This window comes from Bactrocera tryoni, chromosome 1, assembly GCF_016617805.1.
Source record: "Bactrocera tryoni isolate S06 chromosome 1, CSIRO_BtryS06_freeze2, whole genome shotgun sequence".
NCBI lineage: Eukaryota > Metazoa > Arthropoda > Insecta > Diptera > Tephritidae > Bactrocera > Bactrocera tryoni.
In genome coordinates this window covers 64,714,754-64,733,151 of record NC_052499.1, presented here as the reverse complement: position 1 = coordinate 64,733,151, position 18,398 = coordinate 64,714,754, and the positions used below count along the sequence as shown (strand labels likewise).

The following is an 18,398-nucleotide window of genomic DNA, read 5'->3' as shown; positions in this document are numbered from 1 at the left end:
AAATTAAGGGATTAAACAATTATCGGTTTTTGAAAATTCTAGCATTTCGCACATTTTCGACATTGAAATTTTCAGAATATGCGGATCGCGATTTTGTTTATACATAGTTAAAGATACGAACTGTTTCTGTTTTTCAAAAGGTTAATTTTTCAAGAATACTTTAATTTTCCAACTCGAAAACTAGCATTTCGAGTGTATTAAATGTTCCCAACATTGCAGAAACTAGATGCTAGCAATTAAAGAATCATACATTTTTGGTTTTTCAAAACATTTACGCTTCGAGAATACTTCGATATTTGTCGAGATAATGATACGAATATTTTTATTATACGAAAACCAGCGTTTTGTGAATTCTTGAATGTTAGAATGTTTTAAAACTGTTTTTTCAGAGAATAAGGTTTTTCGAAAACTCCAGTTTCGAAAATAACCCTACGTTTTGTGCTCATTGTGAAACTTTAAATGCGTTATCTGCTGCATATGTGCTTTTCTAATACTAAAGTTATGTGAATCTCTTATTTTCATGATATTTGGCGGTTGCAACACAGTTTAAGAGTGTTTGCAACGAGCGTGAAATATTAATTGAGACAAGATTTTCAATAGAAATAGAAACAAAATGTAAATAAAAGTACTGTAAAAGGGTAAAGGAGGCAAATACACAAAACTTGAGCACTTTGAGCAACTTTATAGATGCACCTTCAGCGATTCCATGCGACTGATAATACGGCGACGCAACTCAGCATATCTGCAAGAGCGAGAATATATGTTTTTTAAGATTTATAATAATTAAAAGTGGCGCTTTTAACTGTTACCTTTCTCTAACTTTGGCCACTTCGCGCTCCAACTCATCATCGTAGCGCTCTAAAATTGCACGGCATTCCGGCAGTGAGAGGTTTATAAACTGAGCCACCTCATTGCTGTAAATGTTCAAACATTAAAGAATGAAAAACTGTTATAAATGGGCGCGAGTGCATACCTAATTTCATCTGTTTTCTTGGCATCGACCAGGTAGAGACGCGCCACATCCTCATGCGGTCCCATCATGACGCGCGTCAATAACGGATAATCAGTCTCTTTCAAGCGCTTCTGCTCGCCATTATCGCGTATAATGAAGAGTGAAAAATTCTCCACAGCACTGTCGACCTTATACTTCTCTAACAGTAAATTGATAACTTCCGTTGTGGTGACCAACGATGTGACCCATACGGACATCTGCGAACCGTAGGGCGGCGTGAAGAACGATGTTTCACGATTGTAAAAGTGACCGTTGATGGAACAGCGGCGCTTCAATTTGGTACGCGATCTGCAAGATAGAAAATAGTAACATATTTTAAAGATACAAATTAAAGCCACGTACCTTCTGTTGCCACTGCGGCGCTTGATGGCGGCGGCACCTGTGCGCGGCGGCCTACGCAAGACCACACCGTCCTCGGTTACGTGCAGCGGTGGATCCGCATCATCATCATCATCATCTCCACCAGCGCCGCCATTGTGCACCGCACCGCTACCCCTGCTCGCCGTGTACATCTCCTCCGTCTGCGTCAACTCATCGCCAGCGGCGTTGCCACTGTTTGAAACGGTAATTGATGGTGCATCGGCGCGACTGGAGTCCGCCTCACTAACACTACCCTTGTCGTTATCTTTCGGATAGCAATCCATTTCGATCTTCACATACCGTTGGGGCACATCACTACGCCGCATTGTGGCCGATTGTTGTGGCTTCAGCGTTGAGTCGTCATCGTCGCTGTCCGAGTAATCAAAACACGATGGACCGGACTTGGAGCGATTTATGCCCTTCTCGAAGTGGTTGTGTCCGTGCTGATACGTGGTTAGATTTTTGGCGTTGCCACCCGTTGCAGTTGAGGCGGAGCCACTCTTTTGCAACGCATACATGCGTTGCATCGAATGTGGACTGGCAGTGCCGCTCTTCAAATGTAGCGTATCATTAATTAAGTTCGCATCGATGGAACGCAAGGCATGCTCACAATTGAAGCTCTTGCTCATTGGGCTTTCGCCGTAAAACTTGAGCGAATCGTTTATACGCGACGGATCGATTGGTTGGTTGCGCTTCAGTGAGTCCTCATTCGGCTCACGAAACGAATTGGCACCACTGACATAATCTAGGTGAACACTACGTTTGAATTCCTCGAAATCCATCGGTTTGAGCGTAGCATCATCGGACGACTCAAAATTATCCGCTGTTGTGGAGCTGGTATTTATGGTCGCCGAGGTTGCAGTGACGAAATTGTCAGAAGAAGTGCTGCTACTCTCACTATTGACATTACTATTGTTGGTAGTAGTTGTGGAAGAAGACGTTGGTGAGGTTGGTGATGTCACTTCGCTGTTGGTATTCGTGCTTTCGGTGAGATTATGAGCCGAAATCGTTTTTGTGGGTGAGCTATCGCTGGAAGACGTTTGTGACGATGGCAGTTTCACTGGCATCGTTTCGTAAATTTTATCCTTCTCGCTAACACGACGCTCCACCTGAAAAAAATATAATCTGTAAAGCAAACATTTGAATTAAGTGAGTTGTTCAATACCTGCAGCAAATCATCGATCTCGTCCCATTCCAACTTCTCTAAATTATCCAACTTTGAAGGCAAAGTTGCCGACATACAACTTGTGGATGCTGTGGTGATCGTTGTATCCGTGCCACATAGCGTGCTTGTGGACACGGACTCATCATCATCGTTTGCACGCCCATTAGTGCCATTTAATAAAGGCACAGCAGCACCATCAGCACCGCCAGTCGTGTTGGCAGAAGCTTCTTCTGGCGTAGTGGGTAAATCTGTCAAAGGATACTCGTTCAAACTGCTCGAATCGAATGTCATGCTCTCTGACAGCGATATATCTGTTGACATGTTTTCGACCTCACTGGCTGTTGTTGGCGCTTCCAGCGATTCGCTTATGTCGTTTTCCTTATCCGACGGGCTATCCTAATATTGTAGAAAATGCAAATATTTAAAAAACGAAAATAAAATGTTGGAATTTATAAACTCACATCCGCTGCTTTGGAGACACGCTTTGAGTTCCGTTTACGCACAACCAACGTACGCTGATCGTCGTCCTCTTTTAGATGTATCACACCATGTACGCCCCAAGACACACGCAATGCACCTTCCATTATTAGCCGATTATTTACTTCGCGGCTTCGTATTTCCATGCTCTTATTGTCGTAAAATTGGTTGTAAACCTTAAACAAAATTGTGTACATTAATTGTGTTTAATTGCTATATATTGCAAAGGTTTTACCTTTAGTTTGCTTTCCAAGTGATCTCTCGGCAAAACCGGACCACCATTTCCAATGAAAGAGCGCTGCGCTCCTTTTAAGCCATAGCTCTTATGTGATTCCACACGTGTGCCATGTCCGAACAGTTGCGGTCCGAAGAGCGCACCATAGCATGGCACATGACAGTAAGGCACTCCTTTATGCTAAACAATAGATTAAAGGGTATTGAATGAATACACATATAATTTTATAATAGAACAAAGGCAAACCTCGGCATGTTGGCCTGGATTCAGCCGCTTGCCGCATTCCTCACATCGTAAACACTCTGGATGCCAATCGTAGCCTAACGATTGTTTGCGCTCCGCTAATAGGATAGAATTATATGTTAATAACCACTCAAACCAAAGCAGTATTTAGTTTATAAGCTTTTGGTTTCGAATTTCAACAGCAATTGCTTACCGAAGTAGACTGGCTTTCCACATTTGTGACACTTCCACATATTTTACGCGCTATCTTCAATCTGTAGGGTGAAGTGTGAGGAAAGGAAAATTCGCTGTAAGCAGCGACTACTTCTATGCTCTGCTTCCAGAATAGTCTGTATAACTTATAAGCTAATAGCCACTATCGAGTTTTCTTTTATTTTTTTACTTTATTTCGTGCAAACGCGTGACGTATAAAACTTTACATAAAATATGCAAATGATCGTCAAACAGAAAACAAAAACACGCGAGTATGTGGATAGTATAATTGGTAAAAACAAGAATTCACAAGCCGAATAGCTGAAGCACGCAACCGATCAAGAGAGAATACCCAAAACGGAAACAAATTAGCCACAAAGGGCATAGAGGACACTGAACTCACTGGGCTTTCAGTTTCTGAACATAGTTTTTCTTTTTCGTACTTTATTATATTCGTTATAACATTCCATTTACTTTAATGCAAATAAATAAAAATTATTACTTCTATCTTTTGTGTTGCCTCAGTCACCGCCAACGCAAATCGAGAAACGTGTTGTAAATTAGTACTGCCAGTATAATTATCTATATTTAATGAACTCGCACACCGCAGCACTTCATTTGCTAGCGCTGCAATAATTTGTTTATTTCAATTTATTGTTTATTTTATTGCCGACAATAACTTTTCCTACTTATTTGGAGGCGAAAAATAAAACAAATGCATTGTTTGCTTCGCGAATGGAACAGGAACAATTTGCCGCAATGTTACCAGCTGTGTTAAAAGGAGACTAATAAAAATTCAATAAAATATTATATATAACTTATATTAATTAATAAACATCAATATTTCTCTAAGTTTATTATTAAATAATATATTTCATTACAGTTTATAATGTAAATTAAAAATATTAAAAGTGTATTCATTATGAGCGACATCTGCATGTGAGATTGTAAACAGTAAACAGCTGAAAAGCTGAGTTGCCAGCTTTTGAAAAATAGTTGATCTGACATATTCGCCTTCCAAATCAAGTTATTAAAACAAATATTCCAGTTCCAACAAAATAATAATTGTCAAATTAACAATTTTGTTGACCAACTTCATGGTTTCCTAGTTACAACGGCTTACAAGGCATTAACTAAATAGAGAACTCAAGGAGGCATATCGTAATAGCAAGAACAGCCAAAAACGCTACACCCTTCCTTCCTTTGCCTTACTTGTATAATAGGGGGATTCTCTTGCTCTTGCGAAACTTTGCACGGTGCACGAATTTCAGAATTTTCCTCCTGGTGCAGCGGCACAACAACGAATAAATAAAAAATTAATTGCAGCCCTGTGCTAGCTGTCATTTTACTTACATACATATCTTGGTTAAATTGTTGAGGAAGATTTGTTACAGTTTCAGCCGTTTACATATCACTAGATTCTGTAATGAGTGCTCTCGTGCCCTTGTATATTTCGGGATAGGATTATGCAATTTGCAATCTTGCAAGAGCAAGAGAATCCCCTTAATGAGTCTCATATCAACTCTGCTAATTTGTTGTTTGTTGCCTTCTGTTCACGGCATCTATCAACGCAACTGTCAAAGCATCAGGAGCGAATGATGACAAGCAGCTGCCACAACTAATTCGCGAAAAGTCAATTTGGTGAAAGTGTTTCTGTTATTATCCAAAAAACTGCTCGAAATTTGTTTCGTATTTCAAGTATTTATACATTTTCAATAGTTAGTTGTATTATATTCATCAAAACAAAGGATAAATGTTGTACATCAAGTGATTACTAATTAGTTTTTGAAATGCTAAGTGCTACAGTGAAAGAAAAATCGCAATTATACATATATACACATATGCGCAGATAAATCATTGAGTGTGAAGTGAAGATTTTGATGACGAGTGTGAAAGAGCAACAGCTGAAAAGTTAAATAAGCGATTTTATCATTTGTGTGGTGGCGAAATCGGATATTGTTCTTTAAATTGGTCACATAGTTGTGCTTTTGATCCAGTGCAAATAGGATAATCATCCAAAATGCGTTCCACCATAGAATTTGAGGAGTGTCTTAAAGATTCACCCCGTTTTCGGTGAGTTCATTGAGTGTTAGGTCAGGAATGTTTTCTGAACTTACAGGTCTACGCCCCTTTTTCCTCGTAACACAATTTTTTTGCATATGTATAATGTTATTGTTTATTCATACTTTCCTTTTAAATCGGAATGTGCAAATACTTTTGTTAACGTCAACATTTTTGTTTTCGAGTACTTTATGCCTTTTAACCATTTCTGTTGAATGTTTTATGTTAAATATCGCATCACTTCATATGTACATACATACATATATTCATTTTAAGACAGAATAAATGGGAGGTATAAAGGTGGTCTTTTGTGAACTGCACAAAAGTATGTAAGCAATTACGTAGTTATTCATACGCAAAGATATGCCAAAACATGCATTTTCTTGCTATTGTTCGCCGTTTTGCATGTTAGAAAATTTGCATGCTAAATAGCAGCTGCTGGGTCATCGATGCCACTACCAATGCCAGCCATGCCAATTGCCATTCATTGCCGTCTGAGACTGAGTGACGCTTAATCATCACGAATTCCAGCAAAACAATAAAATAAATTAGGAATCATCGAACAAAAAACAAAATATGCATATGTATGTATGTGAGCACATTGTATAATTGTCGTATGTGTATATGTAGACATGCAATCGTGAAATGTTGATAAAACACAAAGCAATAACACGAAACACCACTTTGTAAGAATAGATAGTATGGCGTTATTAAAAGTATTTTGTTTTAAGTTTTCATCGACATATAGAAAGTGAATCGATAAATATTAGACAAGTACATAACATATAATATGAAAAGTGTGTCTATTATAATGTTCATAACTATAAATAATAAAATTGTCAACTAAACTATACGTGAAAATAAATTTATAATAAGATGTATTTTTTAGATATAATGTATCTGCATATATACTTATAGCTGAAATTTCATCTTATTGTTCTCACTATTTATTGTTATATTCATAAAAGCGTACATGATATGATTGCATATATGGTTACAAGAAGTGATCCTGTTGCCATGTATTCTAATGATAATGTGTCTAAAGTTTCCTATTTGTTAAGCCTTCGTAATGGCTGTAATTGGCTAATTGTGGTTTCTATTTGGAAAATACAATGAGAAGCTATGTGTTACATGCTTAATGTGGGAAAGTCATCAAAACCAATAATATTGTGCGTCGAATAGTACTGAATTAAAATTGAAAATATTTATTATTTAAAATAATTATTATTATTGTATCCCATTTATAGAATTAAATGTAACATATTATCAACTAAAAACTTTGTTATTGACTGATTTGCCACAAATTGGAATATAAGATTAATAAAATATAATACAAATACATATTTTATAGTATCCTGTCCTTTACAGGAAAATACTGTCGTTGGAGTATAGGAGAAATGTATGTATGTATGTATATGTATGTCTGTTGAACAAGTTATCGTCTTTTTTCATTTCTTTGAGATAATATTTTTGATATTTATACCCTGAACAGTGTGTAACACATAGAAGGAAGACGGGGAGGAATTAAGAAATGGTAAAAGGAATTTAAGAAAAAAATGTTTAAAGAGATCCAAGAAGTCGAAGGATATTTTGCTCAAATGATAGCAAATGCCTTAATTTATAGAAATAAAAACAATACACCTGAACAAAATCACCAAACACCTATGCAGACGATCTCAATATAGGACAATAATGCAAAATTATCCTTTGCGTCAGCCAGGGCCATCAACAATGAACTAAATGTGTCAGTTAATTTTGTTATAGAACAAAAAGTCCACGAAAATTACTGCTCAACTGCTATAACGTGAAACATAAGGGCGCTAATCTCATGATAAAACAATATTAAATAATGTAATGTTAGCACATACATACATACCTGAGGGAATATAACTTTTATATAGTTATACCAACAAGGAAATCATCCTTGTATGTAGAATTGAAGCTTAGCCTCGATTGTCTTTGAGAGAAAAACTCTTTTCTTATAGAAAATTATAAGATAAGGAGTGATCACCTCCGTCACTATGTATATATAAATGGCAATAAAATCTTAAGTAAGCATCTAAAAGCTACCATTTGATTATAATAATTTTTATTTAAGCCAGTTCAAATATAATTATTTTTGGTTTTATTCTAAGTTCAAATAAAAAAGAAATTTAGATTTCAACAAAGAAATCGTTTGTTGTGCCAAGCGTTGTTTATAGTGGCCTGTTGTTAGAAAGCGGAATTCAAAATGTGCTTTATGCTTTTTTTCCTCTTTGCAAAAAAAAAACTACGGCAATTAGCTTTATCAGTACTCATATCTTATGCTAAAAATTCTTATCTGAATACTTCAATCGACTACTTACAAAGTTTATAATAAATAAGCTCTCTCATACTACCTGCTAACTTAAAAAGTCTTTTTTTTATTAACTAAGGGCAACAGTGTGCCTTTTAGATATTAAAACTGAAAAATAAAAATTAATTCATAAATAGTGTTACTATATGTCTGCAATAATTTTTGTTTGTACATTTATCTATTTTCACTGTCAGATTGACAGCTCTGCACTACAGCTCCTAACATTTTCGTTCATATCTGTATGTATGTATATAAATGCATAAAAAAATAATTAATTGCAAATTAACATAGCGATAATAACTTGAGCTACTTGCACTGATTTCCAAAAGCGCACATCCTCTGCCTCTAATAATTTTTATATAATTCTCATTAATTCATTGACATACATACATAATTCAACTAGTTGCCATGCGTCACACGGATGTAATTATAATAAACAAAACCGCAAAGCCAATATGTGTGCAAAAATAAAAAAGGAGGCGACAATGTTTATGTAAAATAAAAGAGAAAATTGACACACATGTGCACAAAAGTATTCATTTACGAACTGTTATGAGTGTTTGTTTTACGACAGGTTTATTAATGAATATGGTGAAAAAAAAAATATATATAAAATAAAGCGCACTATAAGCCAAGAGGTGATTGAGGTCCCTCAGCAAAGATCAAAACAAAGCAGAAGAACACAAACAATAACAAAACTTCATATCATTTAACTTTTACTCTTAATTTGCGCAGTTTCTTAAAAATGTATCTGCTTTTTGCTTTGACTGCTTTTATGGAGACACAATACAAAGTGGCATCTTTCCACTCAGCTAAACCCTGCGCTGATAATCGATTTGACAGCATATTTGCATGTGAGCACCATAATGTACCTCAGTGTTTACGATTTTCAATTTAATTATTTTTTTGCTGTCAGCGCGATATTATTTTTGTTTTGTTTGCGCTTTCGTAAACTACAGACAGCCAGTCCCTGCACTTATTTTTACTTATAGTTAATTTTTACAAATTAAATTTTTTTGTTTTGCTTTTCAGACAATTCATTTCCAAGGAAGAAACTGATATTGAACATTTGGAGCAACGGCTTGAGAAAATAATCAAACTCTGCACTGTAGCTGTGGACTCAGGCAAGGAGTATGTCAAGAACCAGAGGTAAATTGCAAGCATACAAATGCATACATACATTTTATTTTCCATTGATTTTTTTTTATTTTACTCATGGTCTGCTAGTTTCCAATTACTTGCTGTGTTATCACTTAATATTTTGCTCTTCTTGTTTTTTACAGCGCCTTCGCTATGTCCTTATGGGACTTGCAGCAACATTTTGCCGATAATAAGAACGCGCACAATGCTTTAGGCAAACTGATACACTGTTTTCAGGTTCGTTAAATTCCTTTATTTATTTTACTTAATGTAATTTCACTATATTGCAATAAAAACAATACGACTTACGCTCTACACAAAGCGCCACTCACATGCCGGCGCGCATACTCGTCGCTATTTTATTGCTTTTTTGTAGTTATTGTTTTTTTTTTTTGTATACGAATTCGATATCGCCGTCGATTCATCAAGCCATTACTCATTGGCCATGCCGCGATTGTAATGCTAACATATACCTAGTACTGGCACTTATTTATGTACGTATTCATGCAATACATTTTGCCTACTATCTACATTTGCAGGAAATGAACAAGTTTCATACCATTCTATTGGATCAAGCGAGTCGCACGGTTTTGAAGAACCTCAAAGTATTCGTCAAAGACGACATCAATCAAGTTAAGGACTATAAAGGACACTTCCTTAAGGTATCCGAGGGTTACGATAATGCGCTCATAAAAAATGCACAGGCAAGTTGTTACACCGACGATGAGTCATCTATCCCTGCATATGTACGAATATTCGTTTTACTAATTGTTGCTTTTACACATTGCAGGCAAGCAAAAATCGGCCACAAGAAGTACAAGAGGCAGCTAACATATTATCAGCTAGTAAATCATGCTTTCAACACACCGCATTAGACTATGTAAATTATATAACTTTAGTACAATCGCGTAAGGTTCCATCGATTTTATCAACGGTTAGTCGGAAATTATTTTGAATTAATTGTTGTGGTCAAAAGTGAAAGCCTCAATTAACTTACATATTTGTGTATTTCTTTTCATTCAACCAGCTCGTAGACTACTATCAGGCTTGCGTCACCTATTATCATCAAGGTTTCGATTTGTGCAACGATTTTGATGAGTTCTTCAAAAATATAACGGAAGATTTGAATTGTTTACGCGGTGATTATCAACAATTAGAGAAGGCCATGCAGAACCGTCACATGAGCGTGAACAATTTTAGTGATACAAATACGAATAGCACTTCGAATAAAATAGAAGGCTATTTATTTAAAAAAAAATCGAAGGGATTCAAAACATGGTGCCGTCGTTGGTTCTATTTGAGCAATAATCAGCTAGTCTATAGGTGAGTATTACGTACTAGTATGTTGGTGGCAGGAGAGTTTATTATCAATTAAGTGCCAAGATAAAGAAAACTGTGAAATATGTAAAATAACAATAAGTACACGTTAAGTTTTTGCAGACTTGGGTATTTAGTTCGCACTTTACAGGTTTGACTGTACTAAAAATTGCCGTGAATAGAAATATCAAAGGCGTGTTAAGTGAAGTGATTTAATTTGAGTGAAATTTAAAATTATTTTCACTATTTTCTGCTGCAATTAGTATCTGAGGCATTCGATTTATGTCTTTAGAGCCTTCTAAAGATGTCAAATCACATCGCGTGCTGTGAATTCCGCGCTGAAACGACAATTCTCCTTCGCGCGTAGATCTTTTTACACCTTGAGCAAGTTATATTATGTTTACCAAGAAGTTTGTAACACGAATTTGACTTGAATTATTGCCCAGGAAATCGCCGAAAAAACTGTTAATATCAGATCACTATAGCATATAGCTGTCATACAAACTGAACGATCGGAATAAAGTGCTTGCATGACAATATTTTTAATTTGACAAAGTTTCTTCACAAAATTACTATCCCAAGCATCGCTACAATTTGTTGACGTATGGTTCCAACCATATGCTATTGTGATCTCAAACTGACCGTTCGAAATAAATGAAACTGTGAAGGATATTATAGCTTCAATGCAGCCGAAATTAACGTTTTTTCTTGTTATTATTATTTTGTAATATTTTTTTTATTATCTGATATTGTTACTACTATTTTGAAATCCCAAGACTTTATGACCTAAATTTAGTCCTGTCCCGCTGCCTATTCTTATATAGTAATTTGTTTGGAAAACATGCAAATCTATGTGCACCCCACACAGTTCATTTCATTTGCACAGTATAGTTTTATAGAATTTTTAGTAAATTTAAGTTAAAATTTAATTAGCCTTAGTTATTAGCATTAGTTTTTAGAATTCAATTCGCTTTTTCATCTCTACTCGTGTATGCGTCCTAATTTTTACATTTATTTTATGTTTGTGTTGTTGTTGTGGTTGGTTATGTCGTGTGCCATGCCATACCTCGACAAATCTCGTACATACCCACCTACTACTACAACTATGTACTACTACTACTACTACTACTACCTACTCTACCTACACATATTTGCCAATTTATGTTGTGTTTGTAAAAAACGCTGAAGTGATTTGGATTCGAATTGCAGAAAACGCAGTAATGAGGATTCATTCTCCGTTATGGAGGAGGATTTGCGCATTTGTACAGTGCGTCCCGTCAACGATGGCGATCGTCGCTTCTGCTTCGAAGTTATTTCGCCAACAAAGTGAGTAGCGCACACATGCACACACATATGTATATGTATATTTATGCAATATATACTTACAACAATTTCTAAATGCATAAAATTTTTGCGACTTTCAGATCGCACATTTTGCAAGCAGACTCCGCTGATATGTTGTCGCTGTGGATTTCGGCGCTGCAGAAAAGCATTGGCGCTGCCATACAGCACGACAGCCAACATTCCAGACCACAGTCGTCGCTGGCGACGAATGCACTCAATGCGAAGCGGAAAATGTACGCAAGTATTTGTGCTGAAAGGAAAATTGCATATGATTTTAATGCTTTAACATTATCTAACTCCAGTCACTGGGAGCAATTCCTTAAAATTCCCGGTAATTCGCAATGCTGCGATTGTCGCGGCTCCGATCCGCGTTGGGCCTCCATCAATCTGGGCATAACGCTGTGCATAGAATGCTCCGGTGTGCATCGCAGTCTTGGCGTACACTACAGCAAGGTGCGTTCGCTTACGCTCGACGCCTGGGAGACGGAGAACGTGAAGGTGATGATGGAATTGGGTAATAATGTGGTGAATCGCATTTACGAGGCACGTATCGGCGATAATTGTGAACTAAAAGCGGCCACAGAGAATTGCGATATTAGTGTGCGCGAGGCATGGATAAAAGCGAAATATGTGGAAAAGCGTTTCGTGTGTGCCATGCCGAAACCGCAAGAGTTGCTCGCCAGCGAAACTGCTGAAGTGCTCTCCATTGATAGTGGCGGTGACGGTGGCGGCGGCGGCGGTGGTGGAGGTGCTGATGCTGAGGAGCCGCGTAGCTTGAGTAAGACCACAACGCTTTCGTTGGGTGCACGCAAATGGGCGGTTAAGAAATATCGCCGTCGCCGGCATCGTGACAGGCATCGTTCCAGCTCGAAGTCTGACGATGATGACGAGTCGATAAATCTTCCCTCGCTCTCGTTGAGTATTTCACGTGAAGATTTGATGTTAATCGGCGATGATTTGGCGCTGGAATCGGACGAGACGCCCGCTATTCTAGGCTCGGATCAAGAGTCCACCGATGGCGAAGTCGAACCGGAAATATTAGATGAGGTGCCCTTTTCCAAACTCGATGCGAATCTCATGTTGTACAAAGCGGCGGCGGTGCATAATTTGCCTGTAATGTGCATGGCCTATGCACTGGGTGTCAACAAACACTGGAAGAATCCGAACGATCACAATCGCACATATTTGCATCAGGCGGTGCTGTCGGTGAGTGTGAAACACATTTTCATAATTTTTGCAATTGAACTGTTGTAGCAAAAGCTAATCGTATTTTTCGAAAGTATTATTCTATTACAAGCATCAAGAAATCTTAACCATTTAAGGTTAAGTCGTTATTCGCTGCTATAAAAGAGTTGATGGCGCTTATTGCACGCTATTAGCAATTAAAACGGCACATCTTTAATTTTACAAATTGCAAAATTACTTACTTATTGTTCATTTCTCCACTACAGGGCTCAGTAATGGCATGCGAGTACTTATTGTTGAATGGCGCGCCTATCGATGCGGCCGACGACAATGGCGAGACGGCGTTACACATGTCTACCGCACGAGGTTACATCGCGCAGGTGTATTTGCTGCTTAAACACAAAGCCAAATATGACACAGAATCGAATGAGGGCAAAAAACCACTCGACATAGCGGTGGATCAACGCAATGCCGACATTGTGACACTGTAAGTACAAGCCTTCCATTTACATACGAGCATATAGTTTATGATATTGCAATCCTCCTTTTGTTAGCTTGCGTCTGACGCGCTTGAACGACGAGATCGGCATGAATGACGAAGGAAATGGCGAAGATGAAACCTATAAGGATGTTATGAAAGACTTTTCCAATTTTGCATCAAGTCAACCACGCATGTTGCGCAATCGCAACGACACCAATACACTCGAATCACAACGTTCTTCCCTCACCAATTCGGACTAGTCCGAACGACAGCAGCAAAATGCGTCGATTACAAAAAAATAATTATTAAAATAAATATATACATATATACATATATGTATATAGTATATATTTAATGCAACTGCAAGCAAGCATAGCGGAGTGCACTCGAAAATTGACAAAAAGAAAAACACAAATATGATTATTGGATAAACAAATATTAGCCGCTTTTGGTGTACACATACAAACATAAAATTAACGTAAATTAAATTAAATTACTGAACTTAACACAAAATATGACTGTCTACATGTAGGCGTGCGTCGTTGAGCACAATATACATACATATATTAAAGTATTTTGAATATTTGTACCTACTATATTACGTATACATATACATATACAAACATATTTAGCAGCGTATGTATGTATGCACATAATTCGCATGATCAAAATACATACTCTAAAATACATAGTGATGTAGCGCAATCAAAAAACAGAATAATGTGAAAAAATATGAATTTAGACAATTTTATATTTCGTGTAATAGTTCGTCAACGGCTGACTCGTTTCAAATGTAAAGTATACAAACAAAATATTTGTGTGTTTAAGAAGATTTTTGCCAAAAATTGTTGCTATTTAAACTATTGTTTTTGAGGGATATCAAACTGTAAATCTCTATTGTTCGTTGTTATTCACTGAAAAATATTTGCTGCATTCACATTCAATAATTTCAATTGCCTCATGCATTTAGTTAAACGAAACGCTTGTGCAGATTTGTATTTTGTTGCAGGAAAGTAAGAGAATCTTATCTTATTCAAAAAATGAGAAAATTAATTGATAAGGTGAAACCGAAGTATTTACGAAAGCATTCAAGAAATCACACTTTTTCTGACTTCCACTAGTTAAGTTAAATATTTAAAATATTGTATGCATGTCATTTATTATAAATTTATTTTTTGTTTTGTTTTCCATTATTGTTTCTTGTTTTTTTACATAAGAAAATTCCAAAAATATCGGAAATTTGTTCTAGCAAAAGTATTGCGTAAGCCCTGTAGTTGTATGAGTTTCTCAAATTTACAATTTTTGCATTGTTGTACGAATAGTTAGTTAGGAATTTCGCCTAAGCTACATATTTATATACATATACATACAAGTAAATGTTTCAAATATATTGTAATATGCGTATTGATAATGTTTAGTTATTTATATACAATTTAATACAATTTAACGTTTTAACAGCTTCTGTGAGAATAAGAAAATCAATTGTTAATTGTACACATGTGCGTTTGTATGTATATGTTGGAAAACATACATATACAAATCTTAATTCTACATAAATGATTACATAAATAGAAAAAATTGCATATTTATTAAAATCTTAAAAATGTGTTTGTTATTTCATTTTAAAATTAAATTTAAACACTGTTTGTTTATGAACACGATTTAACGTCAAAATTGTTTGTGTTGAGCTGCAGGGTGCCAGTGATGTGTCATTCCAATGTTGACATTGTCATTGGTGCATAATGATTTGTTTACATTTGTTGTGAAAAATTAGTTTTACAAAAAAAAAAAAATTGCTTTTAAAAATTCTTAAAACTAAACGATTTAAATTTGTAATGTAATTTATTTGTATTATATAATACCTATTACTATTCCAAGTTTAGTCACATACGAAATATTAATGTTTGCTATACATAGCAGCCATTAACATTTTTATACGAGAGTGTACGAGTGTAAGCAAACATTGTTTTGGTAAGGCGAATTGTAGTAAAAATAGTTTTCTTGGTCACCCTAGGAAGTAAATTAGGGTCCGGAAGAAGTAAATTTGTTAAAAAGCCTCAGGGATTATTTAGAGAATAATGTTTTGAAACGAACGTTTTCCAATATCATAGCGAAATTGTAATGCAGGCAAGAATGAAGTCGACGAAATTTTAATTTTTTTTTATCGTTTTAATTTTTGTACAAACGAAATACATATTTGAAATAATTCAAATTCTATAAATTACAACTACTTATCAACAAATTGATGTATAAAAAATAAAATAAATTGTTACTGCACGTAACAAGTTGATGGCCTCTTAATCAAGTTAAACGCTCAAAAGTGCTTCCGGCAAAATAATACAATAATAGTAAAGAAAATTAAATAATTACTAAAACGATCATACCAAAAATGCTGCACCGTTTTCTTCGCTTGTTTCAACGCTATCGACACATTCAACGGAGTAAAATTCTAAATCCGATGTCCCACCATTCGATTTTTTCACACTTTCTATTGCTGCATTCTTCCGCACGCCATGCACATTTACGATGTGTCTTTTGACCGATGAGCGATCGGCGAATTTCCGCTTACATTCGGTACATTGAAATGTCAAGCCAGTATGCGTTACCAGATGTCGACTAAGACCCGATGTGTGGCTGAAACGTTTCGGACAGAGATGACAAGAGTATTGTTGTCCCATTGGCACTTCTGAGTGCGCTCGGTTTATGTGATTGATCAAATTGTTCTTTTGCGTAAACGTACGTCGGCAATGTGTGCACTTGTGTGGCCGGGCGCCGGTATGAGTTAACATATGTCGCTTTAGCACTTCACGTTGCACAAATGATTTGCCACATTCGTCACACACATGTGGCTTTTCGCCCGTATGTATGATCATATGACGATTGAGCGCGCTTTTGCAGGATAAATATACAAGACACACCGAACACTGGTAGGTTATGCCGCGCTGTTCGCCTTTGAGATGTGTGCGCAGGTGACGATTCATCGCATTGCTGGTGGAAAAAACCATGGGACATGAATCGCATTTGAATGTCTTCGGTGTATCCGTTTTTCGCAGATGCACGGGAAATTCAACGGTATTGCCCAACTCGACGGTATTTGTGCCGTCTACCCCTATTTGTTTTGTAAACGTCGGTTTGGCGTCTGATTTGGTCACATCATTCTCCTCGTCGACACTTTGCTCTGGCTTTGACGACTTCTATACAAGTAAATTATGTTATAATAAATTGTATATATAATTATTGCATTATAACCAACCATTACGTATAGTTTCTTGAGATCTGCAAAATCCATGGACTCGACTTGTTCGCCCTCAATGTCATCAGAGAAATTAAAAACAATAACACCTTCCTCATTATCACCGTCATCCTCCCCCTCCATTTCCTCACATTCGCCATCTTCGTCAACGTTTTTTGAACTTTTTTTGTAATATTGAACATCACCTGCATCTGCAACTGTAAAAAATTATATTAGCATTTTTTAGAGAAGTAAAATTTGACCAAAATTACTGTGATATGATTCCGTGCCGGGCTCATGACTACTACTTTCCGAGGCTGTTAAACGAAAATTTCCACTTCCTAATCTATCCTCGAAATACTCGAACCGTTGACTCTTATCTATCTTTTGACGTTTCCTGGATGACTTTTCGGACACCACGGAGCCTTCACCTTCTTGGCTGTTAATTGACTCTATTAAATAGAATTCTGGCTCTTCTTCGGCATCAGCATCGGCATCGGCTTCTGTCTCTGCACAGATATCATTATTAACGATTTCGCCTTTAACTGGGGATGCTGATAATCTTTTCTCCACGATTCTTACAATTTCGCTTGTTTCCTTTTGCTGTTGTATTTTTGTTTCTTCAGGCTGCTCAATAACTGTTGAAACTATTAATGTGTCAGTTTTAGTCGCCAAGTTTGCTCCTCTTTTGGTATTTAAAAAAGACTGCAAATCGTCTAATAATGTAATTCGTTCTTGTTCACGACATTCTGCCATTACATCCATGCGCAGTTCTTCTTTTGCCTGCTCCAAACATTCTTCGCGTAGGGCCGTCCGTAATTCCTGTTCCATTTCACCTCTTAATTCTTCCTTCACTTCAGCTATGACGGCACTACGTAACTCAATTGCTACTTCATCCCGAATATCCATTCTATATTTTTCAATACATTCTCTTTTGGCTTGAGCAATCTTTTCAGCAAGCTCTTTCTGTGATTTTTGTTCCCATACAGCCGTTTCTGAAGCTTTCTTTTCGTCCTCAATTTTCTGTATAAATTTAATAGAATCCTCGAACTCCAGTTCATCTTCAAAATCGTCGTCTTCCGTTTTCTCAAATACACGACTCTTTTTACCCAAATTTAGAAGACGTATATGCTTGCGCAATTTGCTATCGGATTGTTGATTACGTTTGCGAAAATAGTATGATTTTTCCAATTGGTAACGGCATTCTGTGCATATTGATTTGGGCAATCCATCGCCTGTTTGTACTTCCAAAGCGGCACACGCCATAATACGCATTGGTATTGACAGCTGCACCGTGGTGCTGTCTGTGGAAGCTCCACTTTGTGGAAAAATTTCGACAAGTTCTGATTGATCCAAAATGCGTAAACACAATCTACACATTTTCTCCAGATCTGGATAAGTGGTTTCCCCCATTTCGGTTCTTTTATATATTTTGTAAGGATTAAGAGACTTCAATAAACTTATTTTGAATTTTACCAAGCAAGCTCAAGCTTAATTATATTGGATAAACAAAACGTATTAGAGATGTGGTTTATAAAATGCTCGATATTTTGAATTCGATACCAATAACTAACTGAAAAGTTGTTGCTATAAATTTTATCATTTATAGTGTTAAGTAT

General features: G+C 36.5%; 3 protein-coding genes across 5 annotated transcripts; 1 reads left to right on the top strand and 2 right to left on the bottom strand.

The window, feature by feature from the left end:
• LOC120766187 (cell wall protein DAN4) lies at positions 1-3,725 on the bottom strand. The gene is made up of 9 exons (XM_040091542.1): positions 3,686-3,725; positions 3,496-3,590; positions 3,250-3,429; positions 2,999-3,190; positions 2,538-2,933; positions 1,355-2,481; positions 974-1,300; positions 810-914; positions 1-742 (listed from the first exon to the last, which is right to left on the bottom strand). The coding sequence occupies exons 1-9, from the start codon at positions 3,723-3,725 to the stop codon at positions 682-684; spliced, it is 2,523 nt and encodes an 840-aa protein (XP_039947476.1). The 3' UTR covers positions 1-681.
• A 1,551-nt stretch (positions 3,726-5,276) lies between these two features.
• On the top strand, positions 5,277-14,958 carry LOC120766961 (arf-GAP with coiled-coil, ANK repeat and PH domain-containing protein 2). Of its 3 annotated transcripts, none has more exons than XM_040092762.1 (11): positions 5,277-5,757; positions 9,113-9,229; positions 9,364-9,457; positions 9,760-9,924; positions 10,011-10,154; positions 10,248-10,543; positions 11,747-11,863; positions 11,962-12,114; positions 12,184-13,087; positions 13,333-13,553; positions 13,621-14,958. In XM_040092762.1, exons 1-11 carry the CDS (start codon positions 5,705-5,707, stop codon positions 13,805-13,807), a joined length of 2,451 nt encoding a protein of 816 aa, XP_039948696.1. In that variant the 5' UTR covers positions 5,277-5,704; the 3' UTR covers positions 13,808-14,958. The 3 variants fall into 3 exon arrangements, with proteins under 3 accessions (XP_039948696.1, XP_039948688.1, XP_039948703.1); XM_040092754.1 differs by having other exon boundaries at positions 11,726-11,863; XM_040092769.1 differs by lacking the exon at positions 5,277-5,757 and adding an exon at positions 8,841-8,934 and having other exon boundaries at positions 11,726-11,863.
• Positions 14,953-18,268, bottom strand: LOC120766981 (zinc finger protein with KRAB and SCAN domains 1). The gene is made up of 3 exons (XM_040092781.1): positions 17,052-18,268; positions 16,801-16,997; positions 14,953-16,741 (listed from the first exon to the last, which is right to left on the bottom strand). Exons 1-3 carry the CDS (start codon positions 18,190-18,192, stop codon positions 15,926-15,928), a joined length of 2,154 nt encoding a protein of 717 aa, XP_039948715.1. The 5' UTR covers positions 18,193-18,268; the 3' UTR covers positions 14,953-15,925.
• Positions 18,269-18,398: the final 130 nt, after the last annotated feature.

Excerpts from the sequence above, each read along its gene's own strand:
- LOC120766187 (XM_040091542.1), bottom strand. The coding sequence starts at position 3,725 with ATGTGGAAGTGTCACAAATGTGGAAAGCCAGTCTACTTCG. Across the intron at positions 2,934-2,998 it reads GTGTCTCCAAAGCAGCGGAT|GATAGCCCGTCGGATAAGGA; the intron begins GTGAGTTTATAA and ends CTACAATATTAG. Across the intron at positions 915-973 it reads AAGAAAACAGATGAAATTAG|CAATGAGGTGGCTCAGTTTA; the intron begins GTATGCACTCGC and ends GAACATTTACAG.
- LOC120766961 (XM_040092754.1), top strand. The coding sequence starts at position 5,705 with ATGCGTTCCACCATAGAATTTGAGGAGTGTCTTAAAGATTCACCCCGT. Across the intron at positions 5,758-9,112 it reads AAAGATTCACCCCGTTTTCG|ACAATTCATTTCCAAGGAAG; the intron begins GTGAGTTCATTG and ends TTTGCTTTTCAG. Across the intron at positions 9,458-9,759 it reads AACTGATACACTGTTTTCAG|GAAATGAACAAGTTTCATAC; the intron begins GTTCGTTAAATT and ends CTACATTTGCAG.
- LOC120766981 (XM_040092781.1), bottom strand. The coding sequence starts at position 18,192 with ATGGGGGAAACCACTTATCCAGATCTGGAGAAAATGTGTAGATTGTGT. Across the intron at positions 16,998-17,051 it reads CGGCACGGAATCATATCACA|TTGCAGATGCAGGTGATGTT; the intron begins GTAATTTTGGTC and ends AATTTTTTACAG. Across the intron at positions 16,742-16,800 it reads TCAAGAAACTATACGTAATG|AAGTCGTCAAAGCCAGAGCA; the intron begins GTTGGTTATAAT and ends TTACTTGTATAG.